This window comes from Cajanus cajan, chromosome 3 (assembly GCF_000230855.2).
Source record: "Cajanus cajan strain Asha chromosome 3, NIPB_CcT2T_4, whole genome shotgun sequence".
NCBI classification, from domain to species: domain Eukaryota; kingdom Viridiplantae; phylum Streptophyta; class Magnoliopsida; order Fabales; family Fabaceae; genus Cajanus; species Cajanus cajan.
In genome coordinates, this window is record NC_138519.1 from 14,211,382 (window position 1) to 14,233,096 (window position 21,715).

General features: G+C 30.9%; 1 protein-coding gene across 1 annotated transcript; it reads left to right on the forward strand.

Annotated features, from left to right (window-relative positions):
* Window positions 1-19,421: 19,421 nt before the first annotated feature.
* Window positions 19,422-21,412, forward strand: LOC145956512 (mitochondrial import receptor subunit TOM20-like). Its single transcript, XM_083072112.1, has 3 exons — window positions 19,422-20,117; window positions 20,390-20,468; window positions 20,975-21,412. The coding sequence occupies exons 1-3, from the start codon at window positions 20,019-20,021 to the stop codon at window positions 21,118-21,120; spliced, it is 324 nt and encodes a 107-aa protein (XP_082928238.1). The 5' UTR covers window positions 19,422-20,018; the 3' UTR covers window positions 21,121-21,412.
* The last annotated feature ends 303 nt before the right edge of the window (window positions 21,413-21,715 follow it).

A 21,715-nucleotide genomic window follows, 5' to 3' on the forward strand; every position in this document is an offset into this window, starting at 1 on the left:
ATAATCAATTACAAAGTAGTGTAATCGATTACTAGAGCGTGTTTCACTTATCTGGGTAAAGTGTAATCGATTACCATGGAATGTAATCGATTACCAGTAGCAAAAATGCACAAATCTGAAAAGGTGTAATCGATTACCATATGCATGTAATCGATTACACCACGCATCTGCATTTATATTCGTGTAGTTTTGTCTTCTTCCTCACGAAAACCTCCCAAAAACCTCCGTACCCTAACCACTTCAAATCTCCATATCTTCCTCAATTCTTAACGAAATCGATTCCCGTTTGTTTCATTCTTCATCATTTTCGATTCTCTTCAATTCTACCGATTCTATTTTTCAAAACAATCACTCAAATGGCAGAATCATCAAAACTTCATAAGGGTTCTTCACGTTCAACCACCGCCGGCCGCCGACAACAACCTCCCTCCGACGACGCCCCTGCTCCTACGAATCCCAATCCTTACTCTGGACATGCTCTCGCTCTGTTCTCCACAGACGAACAACGAGATAGGTACTACCAGTTATTTTCTGAGCGAAATATTGTTGATCCCAAGTATATCAGTATTGATTTTTTTTAGGGTGAATCATTTGAGTGTTATACGATTTTTAAAAATTCTGGGTTGGTTGATTTTATGTCTATGAAGAACCCTGTTTATCTAGAATTAGTCAGGGTCTTTTACAGTAATTTGGAAATCAGGAATGGGGTTCTTCACAGCGAGGTTAAAAAAATTCCAATAGTGATAAATCAATCTCTGTTCTGTGATTTATCAAAATTAAAAGATCAGGGTACACTGTTTGAGGGAACAATTCCGGATACATGGAAACCAGAATATTCCCATCCCAATGCCTGAAGTATGATTTGTGTGGATGATGCTGACATGACTGGACGATTATTGGCTGGATCAATAAAATTTGATTATCGCATCATGCATTACATAATTGTTCGGGTACTGCTTCCCCGCACGACTAACGTTGCGCAGGCTTCAAAGGAAGACTTAATCTTGATATGGGCTCTAATCACTGGCAGGGAGTAATTAGCTGGGCTCATCTGATTAGGAGTCGTATGAAAAAGGCTTTGCGGGTTAATGTTTCTCTTCCATACCCACATTTTGTAACTACTATTTTGGAACATTTTAATGTTCCTCTGGAAGATGAAACATGGGTTCCAATTAAGAGGTTCTTTGAGATTGGGGCATCTGCAATTGCTTCTTTTGGGTACAAGAAAACACTAGAAAACACCTGGGTCAGGAAGCAGGATTTTCAAGCAGTTGACACTGATGATAGAACTCCGTCACCACCTCCTCAAGATCCTTCATCAGCACTTCTCTCGGATGTTCTCAATGAAATTAGAGATCTCCATTTTTATGTTGGTGAACGTTTTGATTCTCTTGACACTCGCATGACTCGTCTTGAGGAGGAAGTAAAATCTCTTAGACACCCTTTCGAGTAACTAGTTGACTGTGATTCTGATAGTTTTTCTTTTAGTTTATCTTATGTTTTGGGAAATTTTTAATCAATTTCTGAACTTTTTGATTAGTCTGTTCTAGGATAATTCTGCACGTTTGACTCTGACTATTTTGCTATTGGGACATATTTGTTTTTCACTTCTGTTCTGAATGGTGTTTGTTTCTCTCATTATATATTTTTTTGTTATATTGTCTCATTCCTTTTGATGTTGCCAAAGGGGGAGAGGAAAGGAAAGAAGAAAAAGGGATAATTTATTCCTGATAAAAAAATTGGATATTTTGATTTGAACAATTTTGATCACTGCAACTGTCTATTTAAATACAAATCTTTTTATAAAATAAAATTAACATCAAACAATGATTTATTAAGGGGGAGACTAAGAGGGAGTGATCGATATACACTATTTTATGTCTCTTTCCATTTACAGTATGTTGTCATCATCAAAAAGGGGGAGAATATGGAAGAACGTATGTAGAAGATTTTGATGATGCCAAAGAAATTGTAGAAAACAAGAGGTCAAGTTAAAGCAAGGTGATCAAGAAACAAAAATCTCAAAGTATTTGGTTAGATAAGTCTTGTCAACCTAGCTTTATATGTAAAAAGAAATCTTTAGAAATATTGCATAAGATTCTTGGCCATTTAAAAACCCAAATATAATCTTTTTTAAATAAATAAGGTTTTGAAAATAGAAGTTTTCAATATCTTAAGTTTTAATAAGCTAATTATAGTTTTAAGAGTCTGGTAATCGATTACCAGTACATGTAATCGATTACCAGGGGATGAAACTCATATATTCAAAATTTACTTATTAAAAAGTGCTCTGGTAATCGATTACCCATTCCTGTAATCGATTACTAGAAGATAATATTTCAAAATTTGAATTTAAATTATACAACGTTCCAAACATTTTGAAATTAAATCGTTGTAATCGATTACCAAGTCTTGTAATTGATTACCAGAGCCTATTTTCTAGAAAATTTTAGAAAGTCACAACTCTTCATGAAAAGTCATAACCTAAGAAACAATTCTCTATAAATACCAATAATTTTTCAGAGAAAGGTTATGAACTCTATTGTGAAAATCATCTTTACAAATCACTTGGCCAAAATCATTTTGCAAATATTATCAAAAGAGTTCTACTAGATCAACAAATTGTAAAATCCACTCTTCAAAAGAGAGTTGTTCTACTTCATTCAAATTCATCTATTGATTTTTAAAGGAGAAAGTGTTGTTCTCCTTGTTGGTCTGTGATTCTCAACATGAGGAAAGGGAATTCCTAGGTGTTGGAGAATTTGAGTCTTGTAAAAGTTACAAGCATAGTGAAAATCTCAAGTGGGAGACTTGAGGACTGGATGTAGGCAAGGTTGGCCGAACCAGTATAAAATCAAGTTTGCAATTCTCTTTCCCTGTACTTTTAATTTTTGTTGTGAGGTTTTTGCATCATTACATACAATTTGTTTATGATATTGAATTTATAAGAAAGAAGTTAGAAAAACTTATAAAGAGAAGAAAAATTATATAACTTAATTCACCCCCCCTCCCCCTTAAGTTATACGAGGCTACTTGACTAACAAGTTTAATTAAACGTATCAAAGCTTAATAAGAATCAAAGCAGATAAATGATACAAGTATCAAATTAAATTTTATTGTACAACAAACTTTTTACACTTAAGGAACCCACCTTGACAACCAAACCAAATATGTTTCTCACCTTTCTACTCCTTCCTTAAGGCTCCACAATGAAACTTTTAATGCAAGCCTAAGTGACCATTAACACTCAGAACCAGATAGGGAAATTGTTGGAATTGATTAGTTCTTTTTTAGAGATTAGTTGTAATTTAATTCAAATTATAACTGATCCAAATCTTTTCTTATCTTTTTATTTGTATCTTTTGATTCTGTTTTGATCTTATCACCTATAATCATGTAGAGATTATAAATAGAATTGTGTATATATTCATTGCCTCATATCAATAAAAAAGTACTAGGAAACCATTATTTAATATGGTATCAGAGCTAGGTTCTGAGTTAGAAAATGGAGGATAAGTAAGAAAAATCAGGTTCTATTCCATATGTGCAGGACCTGTCCTCAATTCTTACACCTGAGCATCTTGATGGCACGAATTATACCGAATGGGCCCTAAATGCAGAGAACAAGATAAGAGGTCGTAAGCGTTGGGGTTATATCTCCAGGAAGATAGTTGCACCCACGAAAAAAACCTCCAAGGAATATGACAACTGGGAAGATGAGAATTGTTTGGTCAAATCTTGGCTCTTGGATGCAATGACCAAAGATGTTAGGTCACTTTTCATCCGTTTACCTACAGCCAAGAAGATCTGGGATTCTATAAAAGAAACTTACTCAGTCAGTCAAGATGCTTCGAAAGCATATCAACTTTATTGTGAGGAAATTGATGAAATTGAAAAATGTACAATGGAGTGCTCCAAAGATGTTGAGACATATGCCAACAAACACTACAAGAAAAACTGTTATTATCTACGGAAATTTTTCCATAGATAACATTTAATTATCTACGAAATATTATCTACGGAAATTTTTCCATAGATAACATTTAATTATCTACGAAATATTATCTACGGAAATGTTTCCGTAGATAACGTTTAATTATCTACGGAATATTATCTACGGAATTTTTTTCGTAGTTAATATTTAATTTTCTACGGAATATTATCTACGGAATTTTTTCCATAGATAATGTCCAGTTATCTACGGAAATTTTCGTAGATAAGTTATTTACGGAAATTTCCGTAGATAAGTTATCTACAGAAATTTCCGTAGATAACTTATCTACGGATAATTCCGTAGATAAATTCCGTAGGTAAAATATATTTTTATTATCTTTTCATTTTTATTTATTATAAAATAATTAGAATATTTAATTTAACATCATTAAAAAAATAATCATTATAAAATTTACTCTTTTTTAATTTAATTATTTATTATAATACTTTTTAGTTACCGTATTTACCAAAAAATTATTTTTAATTAAAATATATTTTAGAATTTTAGTTAATTCATTATCATTCACTCACTTGATTAAAAAGTGATAAAATATAATTAATTTTTAATTAATTTAATAAAATAAAAAATTTAAAATATATATCTAAAATCTGTAACAATTTTTTAAATACAAATATTTAATTAATTAATTTTAATATATACTAAATTTAATATTAAAAAATTTATAAATATTTTAGTTATAATTTTTATTATCTTTTGATTTAATATTGGATTTCTTTTGATTATGAAAGATATTTATCTGGATTTGAGTTATGATTGTTATAATCTTTTGATTTAATATTGGATTTTATTTATTATAAAACATAATAAATAAAATCTAAAATCTAGAGCAATTTCTTTGATACAAATATGTAATTAATTTTAATATATAATAAATTTAATATCAGAATATTTATTATAGTTTTGGTTATGATTTATATAATATTTTGATTTAATATTAAATTTCTTTTCATTATAATATTTTAATATATTTTATTTAAAATATCAGTTAACATATTTTATTATATTTTCATTTTAATTTATTATAAAATAATTAGAATATTTAATTTAGCATTATGAAAAAAATAACCATTATAAGATTTAATTTATTTAATTTCATTATATTTATTATAATACTTTTTGGATAATATTTTGATTTTTAGTAGCCAAGAACGGGCCAATCTCAAACTGGAACGGGCCATTCCAGACTACTAAAATGGCTTATAAAGATTAGATTGGAATGGGTCGTTCCAACACATGATTATATGAGTAAAATGCGAAGCCAAAATGGGCCGTTTCGATTTGGGAACAAGCCATTCCAAATATGGCCGTTGCAGGTAAAATGTGATTTTAAAACGGGTCGTTCTAGTTTTGGAACAGGCCGTTCTGAATGTGAAATTTACGCATGACAAATGAGTCCATGACGGGCCGTTCCGGATTTGAAACGTTCCGCTCTAGCTTCGCCTTCTGCTTATCCAGGTAAGGGGGGAGTGAGAAACCTCGCTCGGGGTGTGGGAATAATTGTTGGATAGTAGGATTGACCCCCAATTCCTTGCCTAATGTATGCTTCTAGGAACAGATAATATATGAACGTTTTTTGTTTTGCCTTCTGATTATTCTGTTGGGCTTCTTATTGGATGTGATGTGTAGATATGTGATTGATTTTGAGAATGATCATGTTTTGATATGTATTAAAGTGCTCTATGGGTTCCTACGGGAAACCTGTTTATGAGAAAGAGACAAAATAAGAATGTTTTGATCATGTTTACGGGAAACCTGTTTAATGATAACGAGGAAAAACATATTTTTATCACGTAAATTAAAAAATACTCGTAGTAATATATTTGAAAATAAATTTGTTAATTTTTTTAAAAAGTTAAATCTATTAATATCATTAATATATAATAGACTTTTATTAGGATAGACTAAATTTTTAAAAAGGTTAGACCTATAAAAAATTCATAATAAATAATAAATCAGATATGTATATTCCAAGTATGGATTAACTTATTTTCATCCCTAACATGATATAGATTCAAATATATAAAAAAATGGTTTTAATTTAAAATAATTTTATTCATACAATATTATTTTAATTATAATTTATAAATTTGCATAACATCATTAATAAAATATGTTTAAAATTGAAATGATATTTTTATTTAATTAGTATTTATTAAAATAATGAATGAAATTAAAAATTTTCATTAATTAGATAACCAATTAAAAAAAATTTACTTATTAATTTAAAATTCCATATAACACAGACTAAAATGACACACAATTCTGAAAAATAAATATATTTTAAAATTTTAATTTTAAAAAATAAACATTATAAAACACATTATTCTAATATAATTTTAAACATTAAAACAACCTTTTTTTAATGGAATTAATGTAATTTTTTTGATAATCATTTTTATTTAATATTTAATAAAATTTATTCATATTCTGCTTAATAATAAAGAGTATGTTAGAAACATTAACATTTTTCAACTTTCTTTATAATAAAAATATATATTTGTAATTTAGTGGTATAACTTAGAGAGAGTCATATGTTTAGTTTTTTACTGGAAGAAAAATTATTTCCACGTATTAGCCCTAAACAATCAAAATTATTACAGTACTAGAAGGGTAATGTACAATGTAAAACAAATAAATAAATAAATAAGGGGAAGAAATGGAGTGTAAAAACTAAAAACCCTACTCTTACATTTGTATTGGTGCAATGAAAAGGAAAACTCCTATATAAGCCAAAGCTTCCTCTGTGGTTGTAACCCTAGTTGCTCTGAGCCACCTCTTGGCTCTACAACACTTCCCCTTTTTCTATCTCATTCATCACTCAGAATTCATCAAATTTCTAACTTTTTACATGGGTCTTCTTTGTTTTCCTTCGTTTTTTGTTCTCTTTCAAGACACCCAATTGGATAAAGATTTGATTTTTTGTTATTGTTTTCTTCAATTATCGACCCATTTTATTTAGGGTTTCAGAAGTCACAGATTTTCAGGAGTTGCCACCATGTCAGACGATGAAAGGGAGGAGAAGGAGTTGGATCTCTCTTCTCATGAAGTTGTCACCAAATACAAGACTGCGGCTGAGATCGATAACAGTGTGTTTCTCACCCTCTTAATGTCTTTATTTTCTCAAGATTTTTTTTTAATTTCGTATCTTGGATGATTTTTTTTTTCTGGAATCTTGATGAAGTTCACCTTTTTTTTATTTGCATTTTTGGTTTTATTGATGATTTCATTTTTTTTCACCTTTTATTGTTTGTCTGTTTATGATTTTGCAGAGGCCTTGAAGTTAGTTATTTCAGAATGTAAACCTAAGGCCAAGCTGTGGACATTTGTGAGAAAGGGGATTCATATATTAGAGAGTAAGGTTTATTATTTATATATGAAGGAGCATTATTTGTGAATTGTGATACTTTTTTAACATACATGTTCATATATGCATACGAAATTGTTGTTTTGTTTATTTATTTATTTTTAATATTTTTGGATTATAGCTTATAGAGTTTGTTTTATGTGTGTGTACAGACAAACTGGAAATGTGTACAAGAACGTGAAGAGGAAGATTGAGAGAGGTGTTGCTTTCCCAACTTGCTTATCTATAAACAATGTGGTCTGCCATTTCTCTCCACTAGCCAGTGATGAGACAGTGTTGGAAGAAGGTGATATATTGAAAATGTAAGATTTTTGAGCATGGTTTTTTTTTTCTCAGTAGGAATTTGGTTATGAGTGATGGGGGAATGAAATTTGTGTTTTTTGCTATTACTGGGAAGCTGATGGTAGTTTCTTTGGTTGTTTGTAGTGATTTGGCTTGTCATATAGATGGTTTCATCGTGGTTGTGGCTCACACTCATGTTCTTCAGGAAGGTCCTGTCAAAGGAAGGGCAACTGATGTTATTGCTGCTGCAAATACTACTGCTGAGGTGGCCTTGAGGCTTGTTGGGCCGGGAAAAAAGGTAATCAATTTTAAGAATTTTTTCACCTGTATTTCAATTTTTGTATGATTTGATTTGGAATTTTCAACATGTTGCCTCTATTAATTGTATGTTTGGTAGATAGGTATAAGGTCATCACTATATAAGCAATCCAGCTTAGTAAAATTAGGTTGCTTCATGTGTATTGTTTGAAGGGGTTTCTTTGCCTAAATGTGTGCCTTGTGGATTTTGATCTCTAAATGATGAAAAGTATCATGGCTATGGATATACTCCAATGAAGCTTTATTGTCATAGTTACACTGATAGAGGTCATTCATTATTTTTCATGTGTTGTCTTGCCGATTAAGCACATCATTAATCTTAGGAACTCCTCTTGATGTCTGTATTGTTCTTTTATCTTCATTTTAAATGATATCATGCATTTTCATAAAAAAGACTTGATATTTTTGTTTTGATTGAAATTGTTTCAATAATTTTTTGGCTGGATATCTCATGTTTCTATCCAGTGTTCCACTTTCTTCTAAAATTATCTTGATTTGGTTTATAGTATATTGCAAATTTAATCAGCTGATCTCTGTATAATGAAGACATTATAGGCTAAGGACATACTCCAATGAAGCCTTTTTCTGTCATAGTTACAATGACGGAGAACTGTTCAGTTGTTTAACCTACATCACAAATGCTATTATGCACTGTCATTGAACACTTGGTTATTATGTTTGAAATATTACAAAAAAACTTATTAAGATCTACCCTATGTTTGTTTATATTGTGAATATGATGAATTGGCTCTATATGATGAAATATATCATAGGCTATGGATAAACTCCAATGATGCCTATTTCTGTCATAGTTACATTGAAAGAGAATCCTTCATCCTTGTTTATACAAATCTAACAAGGGGCCCCCATTTGCATAATAGATAGTGGTCTCCTAGGTGAGAAATACGTGCAATCAAGGTGGTCTCATTTAATGTGTAATAGTTGTGACTGTCATACTCGTGAGATCCCATTGTTGTGGCTTTTTTGGAGGTTATATATTAAAGTATTAAGTTACCTTAATATGTCTGTAATACTTCCAACTCTTGATAGCTATAGCAGTGCGTATCTAGACTCTAATATATATAGCATATTTTAAAGCTATAATATAGGCAACTTTGTCGAGGTGATCAGTACTACATTGGTTCCCTCTTTTCCCTGTTATCGATATAAAATAATTGGTTGAAGTTAGTTTCGTGGTTGTATTGATTTATATAGTCAGTACACTTGTCTAGTATAGCCAACACAGTACCATATTAAAACCATTACTTATTACTTATCACTTCTGTAATCCCTTGCAACTCTTGATAGCTTTACCAGTGTATATTTAAACTAAAATATATGTAGCATATGTTAAAGCTATAATATAGGCAACTTTGCCGAGGTGATCACTATACCACATTGGTTTCCTCTTTTCCCTGTTGCCGATACCAATTGGCTGAAACTAGTTTCATGGTTGTACTGATTTATATAGTTCGTACACTTGTCTAGTATAGGTGACATGGTACCATATTAATTATTTATCAATTCTGTAGGTAGAAAAGAGGAACATATATCTTATCAAACCATTGTTTTTTATTGTTGTTTTATCATTTTTCATGTGGGATTGAATACAATAGAATTTATTAAACCTTTTCGGAGAGGAAAACTTTACTGCGATGATTTTGTTATATTGATTTCTTCCTTTTCCTGTTGCCTAATTTAAAATAAGCTGGAAATAATCATATACATAGATGACCTTATTTTTAACAATTACTCATTTTCTAATCGCTTATCTTTTTTCCACAGAACAAGGATGTAGCTGAGGCAATTCAAAAGCTATAATATAAGTAACTTACCTACGAAAATTTTCGTAGATAAGTTACCTACGGAAATTTCCGTAGGTAACTTAACTACGGAAATTTCTATAGACAAGTTATCTACAGAAATTTCCGTAGGTAACTTATCTACGAAAATTTCCGTAGGTAACTTATCTACGGAAATTTTCGTAGGTAACTTATCTACGAAAATTTCCATAGATAAGTTACCTACAGAAATTTCCGTAGATAACTTATCTACAGAAATTTTCGTAGATAAGTTACCTACGGAAATTTCCGTAGGTAAGTTACCTACGGAAATTTCCATAGGTAACTTATCTATGGAAATTTCCGTAGATAAACTCATCCGTAGATAATTCTATATCCGTAGATAAAATCCGTAGATAACGTTATCTACAGAAAATTTTCCGTAGATAACGTTATCTATGACCTTATTATCTACGGATTTTTTTTCGCCGTAGATAATTATCAGTTATCTACGGATTTTCATCATTATCTACGGATTTTTTCCATAGATAATGCTGATTTTTCTTGTAGTGAAATTGAATGCGCAACGTATTTACACCTCAATTTTCTTGTGTCTTTTTTGTTACTGGTAAGTTTACTGAATGGATAATTGATACCAGTGCAACAATTCATATGACTTATGATAAAAATATGTTTACACATTTATCCCCTAATAGTCCTGTATCTGTTATCATAAATGCCAATGGTATTTCATCTCCTGTTTTGGGTATTGGTGCAGTATCCATTTCACCCTCACTAACCATTTCAAATGTGTTTTTTGTTCCTTCTCTCAATTGGAATCTTCTTTTTGTTAGTCAACTAACCAAGTCCCATAATTGTGCCTTCTCGTTCTTTCCCACATATTGCACTTTGCAGAATATACATACACAGGAGAAGATTGGCAGTGGTAAAAGACGTGAAGGATTATACTATCTTGAAAGTGGTTCTCAACATTCCAAAGGAAAAGCTTTGGCTCACTTCATGAGGGATGAATTAAAAACAAAAAAATAAAGAAGAGATTTGGCAATGGCATAAGCGGTTAGGGAATCCATCTTTTAGTTATGTTAAAAGGTTGTTTCTCTCATTGTTTACTTGTTGTAATATCTCCGATTTTAAATGTGAAACTTGTGTAATGGCAAAAAGTCATCGCGTTATTTTTCCTATTAATAACAGTAGAGCTAATGCTCCATTTTCAATTGTTCACTCTGATGTTTGGGGACCAGCCCCTATCCCTACACATAATGGAATGCGATGGTTTGTGACTTTTGTAGACGATTGTACAAGAATGACTTGGTTATATCTTCTTAAACATAAAAGTGATGTGTGCGATGTTTTTCAAGTATTTCACAAAATGATAACTACACAATTTGATACTCAAATAAAGATAATTAGATCAGACAATGGAGGGGAATACTACAATACCAAATTATCAAATTTTATGAAATTTGTTGGCATCCTTCATCAAGCATCTTGTCCTAATTCCCCTCAACAAAATGGAGTTGCTGAGAGAAAAAATAGACATCTTTTGGAGGTTACTAGATCACTCTTGATTGGTAGTAATGTTCCTTCTTACTTGTGGGGTGAAGCTTTAAGCTCTGCCATTTATCTTATTAACAGAGTTCCTTCTAGTGTGTTAAATTTTAGGAGACCGCTTGATGTTTTTTCAAATTATTGCACACTTAATTTTGTTAATAATTTACCACCTCATATTTTTGGTTGTGTTGTATACATGCATCTGCATCCTCATCAAAGAACAAAAATTAGAATCTAGAGCAATGAAATGTGTCTTTGTAGGGTACAACACCACTCAAAAGGGATATAAGGCTTATCATCCATCTTCAAAAAAAATTTTTGTATCCATGGATGTTACATTTCATGAACATGAAATGTTTTTTCATTCTTCACCTCAAAGCGGGTGTGAGGTAGAGATGCAAAATCATGTTATGTTTAACCAAGATATCAGGTTATTTGATGTAGTTCCAACAATAATGGATGATGAAATTCAAAATAATGGAAATGAGAATATGACTGAAGATGATAGTATAATCTCTTCTCCAACCTCAAAACCACTGCCAATCCAATCCTCGGATAATTCTATAGAGATATCACCTGAATCTATTGCTTCTATTCATTCTATTGCTGATGCACAAAACCATGTTTCTAGTAATATACAAAGTAGTGTCTCTACCTCTAGTCAATTAAATTCTAACCCTATAGCGAGTCCTTACACTCTTCTAACTTGTAGTAATAGAGGACAACCCCCAACCAGGTATGAACCTAATCTTAATTGTAAGGTCAAATACCCCATAAATAAATGTGTCAATAGAAAAATTGTCTACGTCATATGCCAATTTTGCATCTCAATTATCCATTGTCTCTACACCTAGTAATTTGCAGGAAGCTCTAGCAGATCCTAAGTGGGTCCAAGCAATGGCGACAAAAATGGAAGCACTGGAGAAAAATTTTACTTGGGAACTCGTACCTTTACCAATTGGAAAGAGCACTGTAGGTTGTAGATGGGTGTTTACCATCAAACATAAAGCTGATGGAAGTGTTGAAAGGTATAAAGCAAGGCTAGTTGCAAAGGGCTACACTCAATCCTATGGAGTTGATTATCAAGAAACCTTTGCACCAGTTGCAAAACTCAATACAGTAAGAGTATTATTATCTCTATTAGCAGCAAATCAAGATTGGCCACTTCTCCAATTTGATGTAAAAAATGCCTTTTTACATGGGGATTTAATGGAAGAAGTATATATGGATCTCCCTCCGGGTATACCAAAGTACTCAAGTATTCCTATGGTGCGCAAGCTTAAAAAAGCCTTATATGGATTGAAACAATCACCAAGAGCTTGGTTTGGAAGATTTACAAAATCTATGAAGTCTTTTGGCTACACACAAAGTAATTATGATCACACCTTGTTTCTCAAGAATAATCAAGGTAAAATCACTGCATTAATAATATATGTTGATGATATGATTGTGACTGGAAATGATCCTGATGAAATTTCAAGTCTTCAGAAATCTTTAGCTTCTGAATTTGACATGAAACAACTTGGAGATCTCAAATATTTTTTAGGGATCGAAGTAGCAAGGTCAAAACATGGTATCTTTATTTGCCAAAGAAAATATGTTTTAGACTTGTTAACTGAAACAGGAATGCTTGGATGTAAACCTATTGATACTCTTATAGAGAAAAATCACAAGAATTTTCATTGTGTTGGTACAGCTAGTACAGATAAAGAAAGATATCAAAGGCTGGTTGGGAAGTTGATCTACTTATCTCATACAATGCCAGACATAGCATATGCGGTCAATGTGGTGAGTCAATTTATGCATGACCCAAGAAAACCTCATATGGATGCAGTTGAACGAATATTGAGGTACTTAAAATATGCACCTAGAAAAGGTTTGTTGTTCTCAAACCATGGGCACCTCAAAGTTGAAGGCTACACTGATGCTGATTGGGCTGGTTCAATAAATGATAGAAGGTCTACTACAAGCTACCTCACTTTTGTGGGAGGAAATCTTGTAACTTGGAGAAGTAAGAAACAAGAAGTAGTTGCTAGATCAAGTGCAGAAGCAGAATTCAGAGGGATGGCAGTAGGAATATGTGAATTATTATGGATTAAAAATCTTTTGAAGGATATTGGATATGAACAAAAAGATGAAATGAAGCTGTACTGTGATAATAAATCAGCCATACAAATTGCTAACAATCCAGTCCAACATGATCGTACAAAATATGTGGAAATTGATAGGCATTTCATCAAAGAGAAGATTGAAGGAGGTATTATTGCCTTTCCTTTTGTAAAATCAGAACAACAACTTGCTGATATGCTTACCAAGGCAGTAGCATCCAATGTTCTTATTAGTTCTCTTGACAAGTTGGGTATGTGTGATATCCATGCACCAACTTGAGAGGGGATGTTGGAATTGATTAGTTCTTTTTTAGAGATTAGTTGTAATTTAATTCAAATTATAACTGATCCAAATCTTTTCTTATCCTTTTATTTGTATCTTTTGATTCTGTTTTGATCTTATCTCCTATAATCATGGAGAGATTATAAACAGAATTGTGTATATATTCATTGCCTCATATCAATAAAAAAAAGTACTAGGAAACCACTATTTAATAGAAATCACTCTTAGATCTCCACAAAACAAGAAAGTCAAAGCAAAAGTTATCCTAGAAAGTAGAGAATGATAAAAAATGAAGATGTTTGACTCTCAATCCTCTTTAGGGTTCAGGTTTTGGTATTCTGTAGTGTGAATAATCTAAGCTCTTTATTTGAGAGGGGCAACACGATTTTTTAAAAGAAAAGCTGCATACCCTCTTTCACACTCGTGAAAAAAATGAAGTTGTAGACCCTTTTATTTTGCTATATATTACAACTTCTGCAGGAAAAAGTAGCAGACCCTCCCTGCCCTGCTACATTAATCACAATTTCATCACTCTCTATACCTCAAAACATTCCCTAATACAAATACTTATATCCTAGAAAACATTGCTCAATAAGCCAGCGCTCATACACACTCATTAATTAATTTAGAACTTTCCCTGTTTCCAATTTTAAAAGCAAATATCCCACACATCTCAGCATTATTTGATGATTACAATCAAAATTTGAATCTACAACTAAAATAGTAAAGTATTAATGATTGTGAAAACATAAATTTGGGTGAAGCCCAACATTCTATTTTGACTTGTGAGCTTATTTCCTTTAACAGCAGGCTTAATAAGCTTAAGCTTTAAAATGCTAATCTAAATTTTTCTTTAGCATATTTAGCACATTTTGGATAATGGTATCAACAACACCAAATACAATTGCAGCACCACATTGTGGATCATTTGAACTTGGACCGAAATTTGGAACAATTGGCAGATGGACTGTATTCATACCAGCAGCACCAGGACAAACATTGAAGCCATGGACAGCAGCAGCCATTACTGCAACATCTGACCCTGGTGGAGCAGTAGAGATAGTGCCAACAACAATGAGGATGAGTCTCTAATAAACCAATAACTGCATGATAATATGCTATATATATGCATATACGCAATGAGGGTTTTACTTCAAAGAAATAATTATTGTTTCAACTGCACATGGATGGTTAATTAATTATTCTATTATTATCCTCTATTGACTAATTACTCGTATCATGTGCACTTGATGAAGGCACTCATGTACATGAACCAAGCACTCATAGTCCCTACTTACTCAAGTATAAGCACTCATAAACCATGTACTATGTGTATACTAATTCTAGGTAACTCAGGTTGTTGCTGGTGAATCTGATCTGGGTTTTCATCTAGTTGTTGATCATGTTGCAAGTCAGGGTCTGGATGCCTCTCTTGGTGATGTTGGTCCTAATGTGGGGGATACACCGGACTTGGGAAATAAAGCCGATGGTGCTGCCAGCCCAATTACCGGTGTTCCACCAATTTTGGATCTAATTCTAATGTTTAGTTCTGTTTGTGTGGATGTGCAAGAAAATTTGGCATTTCGTGCAGCTCCTATTACAGTTGGTTCTGGTACGCGAATGGAAACAGCTGCTGAGCCTGGTTTTCATCAGCCAAGCAGGTGCATGATTAGATTTTGGATGCTTAATACATCCTCATGATTCTGTGTCTAAAAACATTCATAATCTTGTGCCAATTTTAGTAACATCACAATAATAGCCTGCTGCTAATGATATAGATAAATCTAGTACAGTTTTGGATGCAAATGATGTTGGTTTAAAACACATGGATACTGACTTGCATTCTACTGCTATGGCTGATTCTGTTTCAGCAGAATATGCTGAAGCTGCTGCAATTATTAATATGGATTCGGATGCAACCAATTTCTAGGTGCATAAAAAATATACCTTTCTTTGGTTAGCCAATCTATCTACCAACTATTGTGAATTGTCATATAGTGATCATTTAATTTGTTATATTCTTAAGTCTCTAGCATACAATATTTCAAAATCTTACTTGAAATAAGGATAGAAGTTGACAGATCAAAAAACAAAAAGCTGGTAACAGAATTGTAAAAAAGGACCACCACAACGGTGCTGATTTATTTGAGCTACATACAAATAAGCAACAATGGAGTTTATACAATTTTTCTACAGCGACGTCATGAATCATACACTTTTTTTGCATTTGTTTTTGACGGGGAAACAAAACCTTTGGCAAAGCTTTTGAACAGAGTTAAGGGACATCTATAATGTGCCCTTCAATCCAAAAACCTATTAAATTAATGAAAAGATCATTCTAACAAGTAATAACAAATCTACACATCACTCCAATCAAATGTTTTAGCAATTAATTAATTAACTAGATAACCTTAGCTGGCATCGAACTCAAATCCTGTTTATACAAATATAGCACTGTATATTGTCAAACAATCAAACATTTCATACTAACAATCACTTTATGGTCTTTAAAATTGAGTAAATGTTGCCATCAAACAAATATTAAACATGTCGAGTCTTGCGTGTACCATGCTTATGTTTTCTTTTCTTATTTGGCTCATGTCATTAATATTGTTGAAGAATCAACCATCTTAACGACAAGTATAAATAGAGTTTGAACTAAGGCATGTTCAACCACAACAACACGTGACACCCTCTACCCCAACATACATATACAATAATTATAAAAATAAAATTCTTCATCATTAAAAACCAAATCTCCAACCACATAAGGGTAAAGAGTTCACATTCATAAATTTAATCCAAATAACATGTCAGTGAAATTACAAAGAAATAAAATTGAATTTTCAAATAGTTTAATGGAAATAGCATCAAAAGCCTAACTATGCCCCAATGTCACATATCCTATCAAAACATGTCCAACTGAAGCCTAAGCCTCATCACCAACATTCTTATGTTGATGATCACCTGCAACACAATTTAAATACAAAGAATAACAAGGGAGTGAGAAACGTCTCACTCAGGTTCAGGTGCAGAAATAAAGGTTAGATAACACACACAACAAACATATTACAAGTCACAAGCACCAATCACATAAACAATACATATACATAATCAGTATCACATGTACACTCATTTATCATACAATGATGTTATGGAGTCGACTCATAAATGCACGCATGTGGTGCCATACTGAAGTTTCACATTTCTCATCACTGGTATGCTACTACAACAACATACTTGGGGGCACGTTCATTCATAAATACATCACTGGTGACCAAAGGTACAACTAGAATAGCTTGTTACATCATTGGTGACCCTAAGGTACACCTTGTTAGCTTGTTACATCATTAGTGAGCCTAAGATACACTTTGTTACATCATTGGTATGCGGCCTAAGCAGCACACCTGGAATAGATCATATATGCACATGATGCATGTCACACATTCACTATATATTTCATTGACTCAACATTTCACTTGTCATGGAATTTCATGTCTTATCTCATTTCATCACATTTCACATTCTCATAGTCATAGCTTATCACATTTCACATTCTCATAGTCATGGCTTATCTCATTTCATCATGTTTCATATTCTCATAGTCATAGTCACTACTAGAAAAATTAATATTTGTGACGAATTTTGTGACGGAAAAAATAGCATCGCTAATAGTGACGCATTTTGTGAGGGAATTTTAAGTTTTGTGACAGACTAGAATTTATTGACTTTTGTGACGGATTTTGTGACGGAATATATTCCGTCTCTAAAAATCCGTCACAAATTTCGTCACTGAATCAAAAAAAAAATTTGTGACGGAAAAATTTTCGTCTCTAAAAATCCGTCACAAATTTCATCGCTAAATAAAAAAAAATGTTTGTGACGGATTTTGTGACAGAATGAACTTCGTCTTTAAAAAAATCCGTCACAAATTTCGTCACTAAAATGAAAAAATTTAGTGACGGATTGTTCCCTCTCAAAATTCCATCACAAATAGGTTAAAATATTTTGTGACAAATTGTTCCCTCTCAAAATATTAAATTTTATTTATGAAACTTTTATATTTAAGAATTATGCATAATTAAAGAAAATATGTTAAATTTTTTTAAAAAAAATAATAAAATTAAAAAAAAATTTATTTCATTAAAGGACTGAAAAAATTATGAAATTCATTTAATTAAATAAAAAATTGTCAATTTTGAACATAAGAAACTAAGACATTCATTAAAAATATTTTAAAAAAAACTTGTGAAATTAAAAAAAAAAGAATATTAATTTAATTTTGGCTTAATTACATTTTTGATCCCTCAAGTATTGTAATTGTGCAATTTTGATCCCTAAGATTTTAATTGGATAATTTTAGTCCCTAAAGGATTGTAATTGTGCAATTTTAGTCGTTTAATTTTTAATTGAACAATTATAGTCCCTCAAAAATCATAATTGTGCAATTTGAATCTCTTCCATTAAAAATTTAATAATTTTAAAATTTTAATATATATATATATATATATATAATAATTTAAAATTATACAATTATTTGCTTATTTAAGTTAACATATACTATAATTTTTATTAATGTAACAAATGATATATATTTATTATTACTAAATAAACAAAATTTATATATTATTAATAATTTAATATTGCTAATAAATTAATATCAACAATATTTTTAGTATATTTATAGATAAATTGATAATTTGATAAATATAACTTAGTATATATTAATATACTTTTACAAAAATATAAATATAGTAGATAAGATATGTATATTTATATTTTTGTAAAAGTATATTAATATATAATAAGTTATATTTATCAAATTATTAGTTTATGTATAAATATACTAATAATATTATTGATATTAATTTATGAATAATATTATAAATTAAAGTAAAGAAATTAGAAGTGTCAATTTATTTTTCTAAGTTATTGATTTCTTATTTTTTTAGTTTAGTTGTTTATTGAAAAATATCTTTCTAATTTCATAATTTTATAATTTTAAAGTGTAAATTTTTAGTTAAAAAATTAAAAGTTTCTTATTTTATGTTAATAAAATAATATCTTTTAATTTCTTTATTTTTATGTTTAAAAACAAACTTATAAATTAATGTAATTTAGATTTAAAAGTGACAAGGATAATTTACAAGTTTTTAATTATTTTTTTAACTTTAATTGTTTCTAAATGAAGGAAAAGAAGTAAGAAAACAAGAAATCTTGAAACCCTTCATTGAGTCATATCTAACAAATTATGAGAAACAATCCCACACTCTAGTGAATCAAGTTTTATCAATACCATAGTACTTGGCTCAACCATGGCTTTGACAGTAACACATGGTCATTATGAATTCGATTAACAAGAACATGGAGAGGTTGGGAACCTTATATCGAATGAAAATGGAAAGTACTACTACTGTGATGAATTGGAATGCATATTCAATAAACCCTAAACACTTTAATTTTGAAATGCAAGAATTGTTTTGCTCCATCCTCTTTCAACCGTCAATAATTTATCTATTTTAAATTATGTCTTATTTTTATTATAAAAACCAACAAAACTCTAAAATTGGATAACCAACAAAACTACTACATGGAGGTTATTTTTTAATAAAGTGGAGATCAAAACCTTTGTATTTCTTTTATCTTTAGTTAAGTTATAAATAAATTTAAATTGATTTTTTTTTTCAAATGAGTAAACATGATTTAGATTAAAAAAAAGACTAAACATAATAATTTATTGTAGATTTTTTTTTATAATTTTTTTTTGGAAAAAACTCAAATGAAATTGAATTTCCAAATAAAATATTAAAAATAACATAAATTTAGTTATTTAAATTTTTGTAATTAAAAAACCCATAAAAATTATATAAATTTCAAAATTCAAAATTAGGCTAATTTTAAAATTAAATTTATAATAAAATATGATTATATATTTAAATTTTTAAAAATGAATTTAGAAATTATTGAAATAACAATTTATATTTATGTTATTTTATATAAAAAAATGAATTTGATAAATAGAAATATCTTAAGCGGGAAACTATCCCGCTGTTCAATTTTCCCCATTTTCATGAAAATTCAAATCCCATAAGGCAATGCGTTTCAAATTTCAATTCTTATCTATTAAAAAAAAAAGAGGGGGCAGTTTCTAGTATTCTTTTTTCGACCACGTTCTTACACGTAGGTTAGTACTGGTCACAGTGTCTCATAAGAGGAACTATTGCATCGAAATCAAAAACCCAAAACCCTAAAAAGCGAAAGAAACCCCCAAAATATCTCTCGCTCTGAAACCACCATGGATTTGCAGCCGAACGAGTTCGATCGCCTCTTGTTCTTCGAGCACGCTCGTAAGATCGTAGAAGCCGATTACACCAAGAACCCTCTCGACGCCGACGTTCGTATTAGTTCCCCCCATTTTTTTTTTTTATTTTTTTCCCAGATTCGTCGTTTCCTTCGAACTCCGAAATGTTTCTCTCGAAGGATCGGTTCATGATTGCTTATTTAGTTTTTCGTTGATATTAATGTTATTTTCGTTTTTTTTATTATTTATTTTTAATTTTCTTATGAAATGGCGGTTGCCTGTTGGTTATTGGATTGGGAAGTGGAATTTTTTTTTTTGAAATATTTTTTGGAAAAATTATTCCTTTTGTTTTCTAATCTCTGCAGAACTTAACAAGATGGGGAGGAGCTCTATTGGAGTTGTCTCAGTTTCAGAGTTTTCCCGAGTCGAAGAAAATGACCCAAGGTGATGCTAATTCTCTATGCCCTAGAAATTTTATTTTTGTTTTGGATATTTAAGGGCTAGCTTGTTACAGTTTTTTTTTCTTTAAAGAAATCACTTAAAAGTCTTTCATGCGTTTAATTAAGCTTTTCAACTTATCAGAAGTTAGGAGAAATCTATAATTTGATTAAAATCAAAAGCTATTTTGATCAGTTTCTTATAAAATCAGCTTCTTCCTTCTTCCTTTTTTAAATAAAAGTGATTTTTATAATTGTAAACAAACATAATTCACTTTTTTTTTCCTTTCTAAATCTGTAAAAAAATAATCACTGGATTATCTTACATCAGAATCACTTTTCTCTTTTCATATGTAACAAATGGGCCCTAAATTGTTTGTTTGAACTTGAAATTATTAAATTAGGGGGTATTATTTATCGTTTTAATGGTTTTTGAATGGAGAATGTAATGATGCGATGAGTATTCCCGAGCTTATGATTTTGAATTTTCGTCTGTGTTTTGTTGATTTGCAGAGGCCATTTCAAAGCTGGAGGAGGCACTTACTGTGAATCCCAAGAAGCATGACACTCTTTGGTGCCTGGGAAATACTTTCAGCAAGCCGTTGATGAGGTACATTTTGTGGTTTAGTGTCAATGATGGTCTCGGGAATGTGTTGTAGGTGGAATTTTGCTCGTAGAAATAATGTGTAATGGAGTAGTTTGTTTTATGTAGGACCCTTCAAATGAACTTTACCACAAATCATTGGAAGTGGCTGCTAAGGTATGTTCTGTATTTATTGGTTTTGTATCATATCACCCTTATCATCTGTTTTGTGAATGTGTCAAACCTTTTGATCTGCCTTCATGTTAAAAGAAACATAACCTTATTATGTACCCTTGTCCCTCCTTTTGGTCTATGCTGCTGTGATTTGTGGGAGGGCTGCTGTGTTGAGTATTCTGATGTGTTGTGCATGTATAGACTGCGTTGTACAATATATAATATGTTATATATAATTATAATTATATGTATGCTACTTTTTGTTTGTGAAGGACAAGGAATACCCATATAAATATTGCACTTGTAGTTGTAGGTGGTTATTAGAGTTATATGTAAGCCTACCGTTTTGATTCTATAATTTTAAATGGGAAACAATGACCTATGGTCACTTTCAACTTCTTAGAACATTCAGAAAATAAGTTTCTATAACATATTTCTATGTACATAAAAAGCATTATGGTCTGAGAAGCCATGTTCTTGCCCTTACACCAAATAAT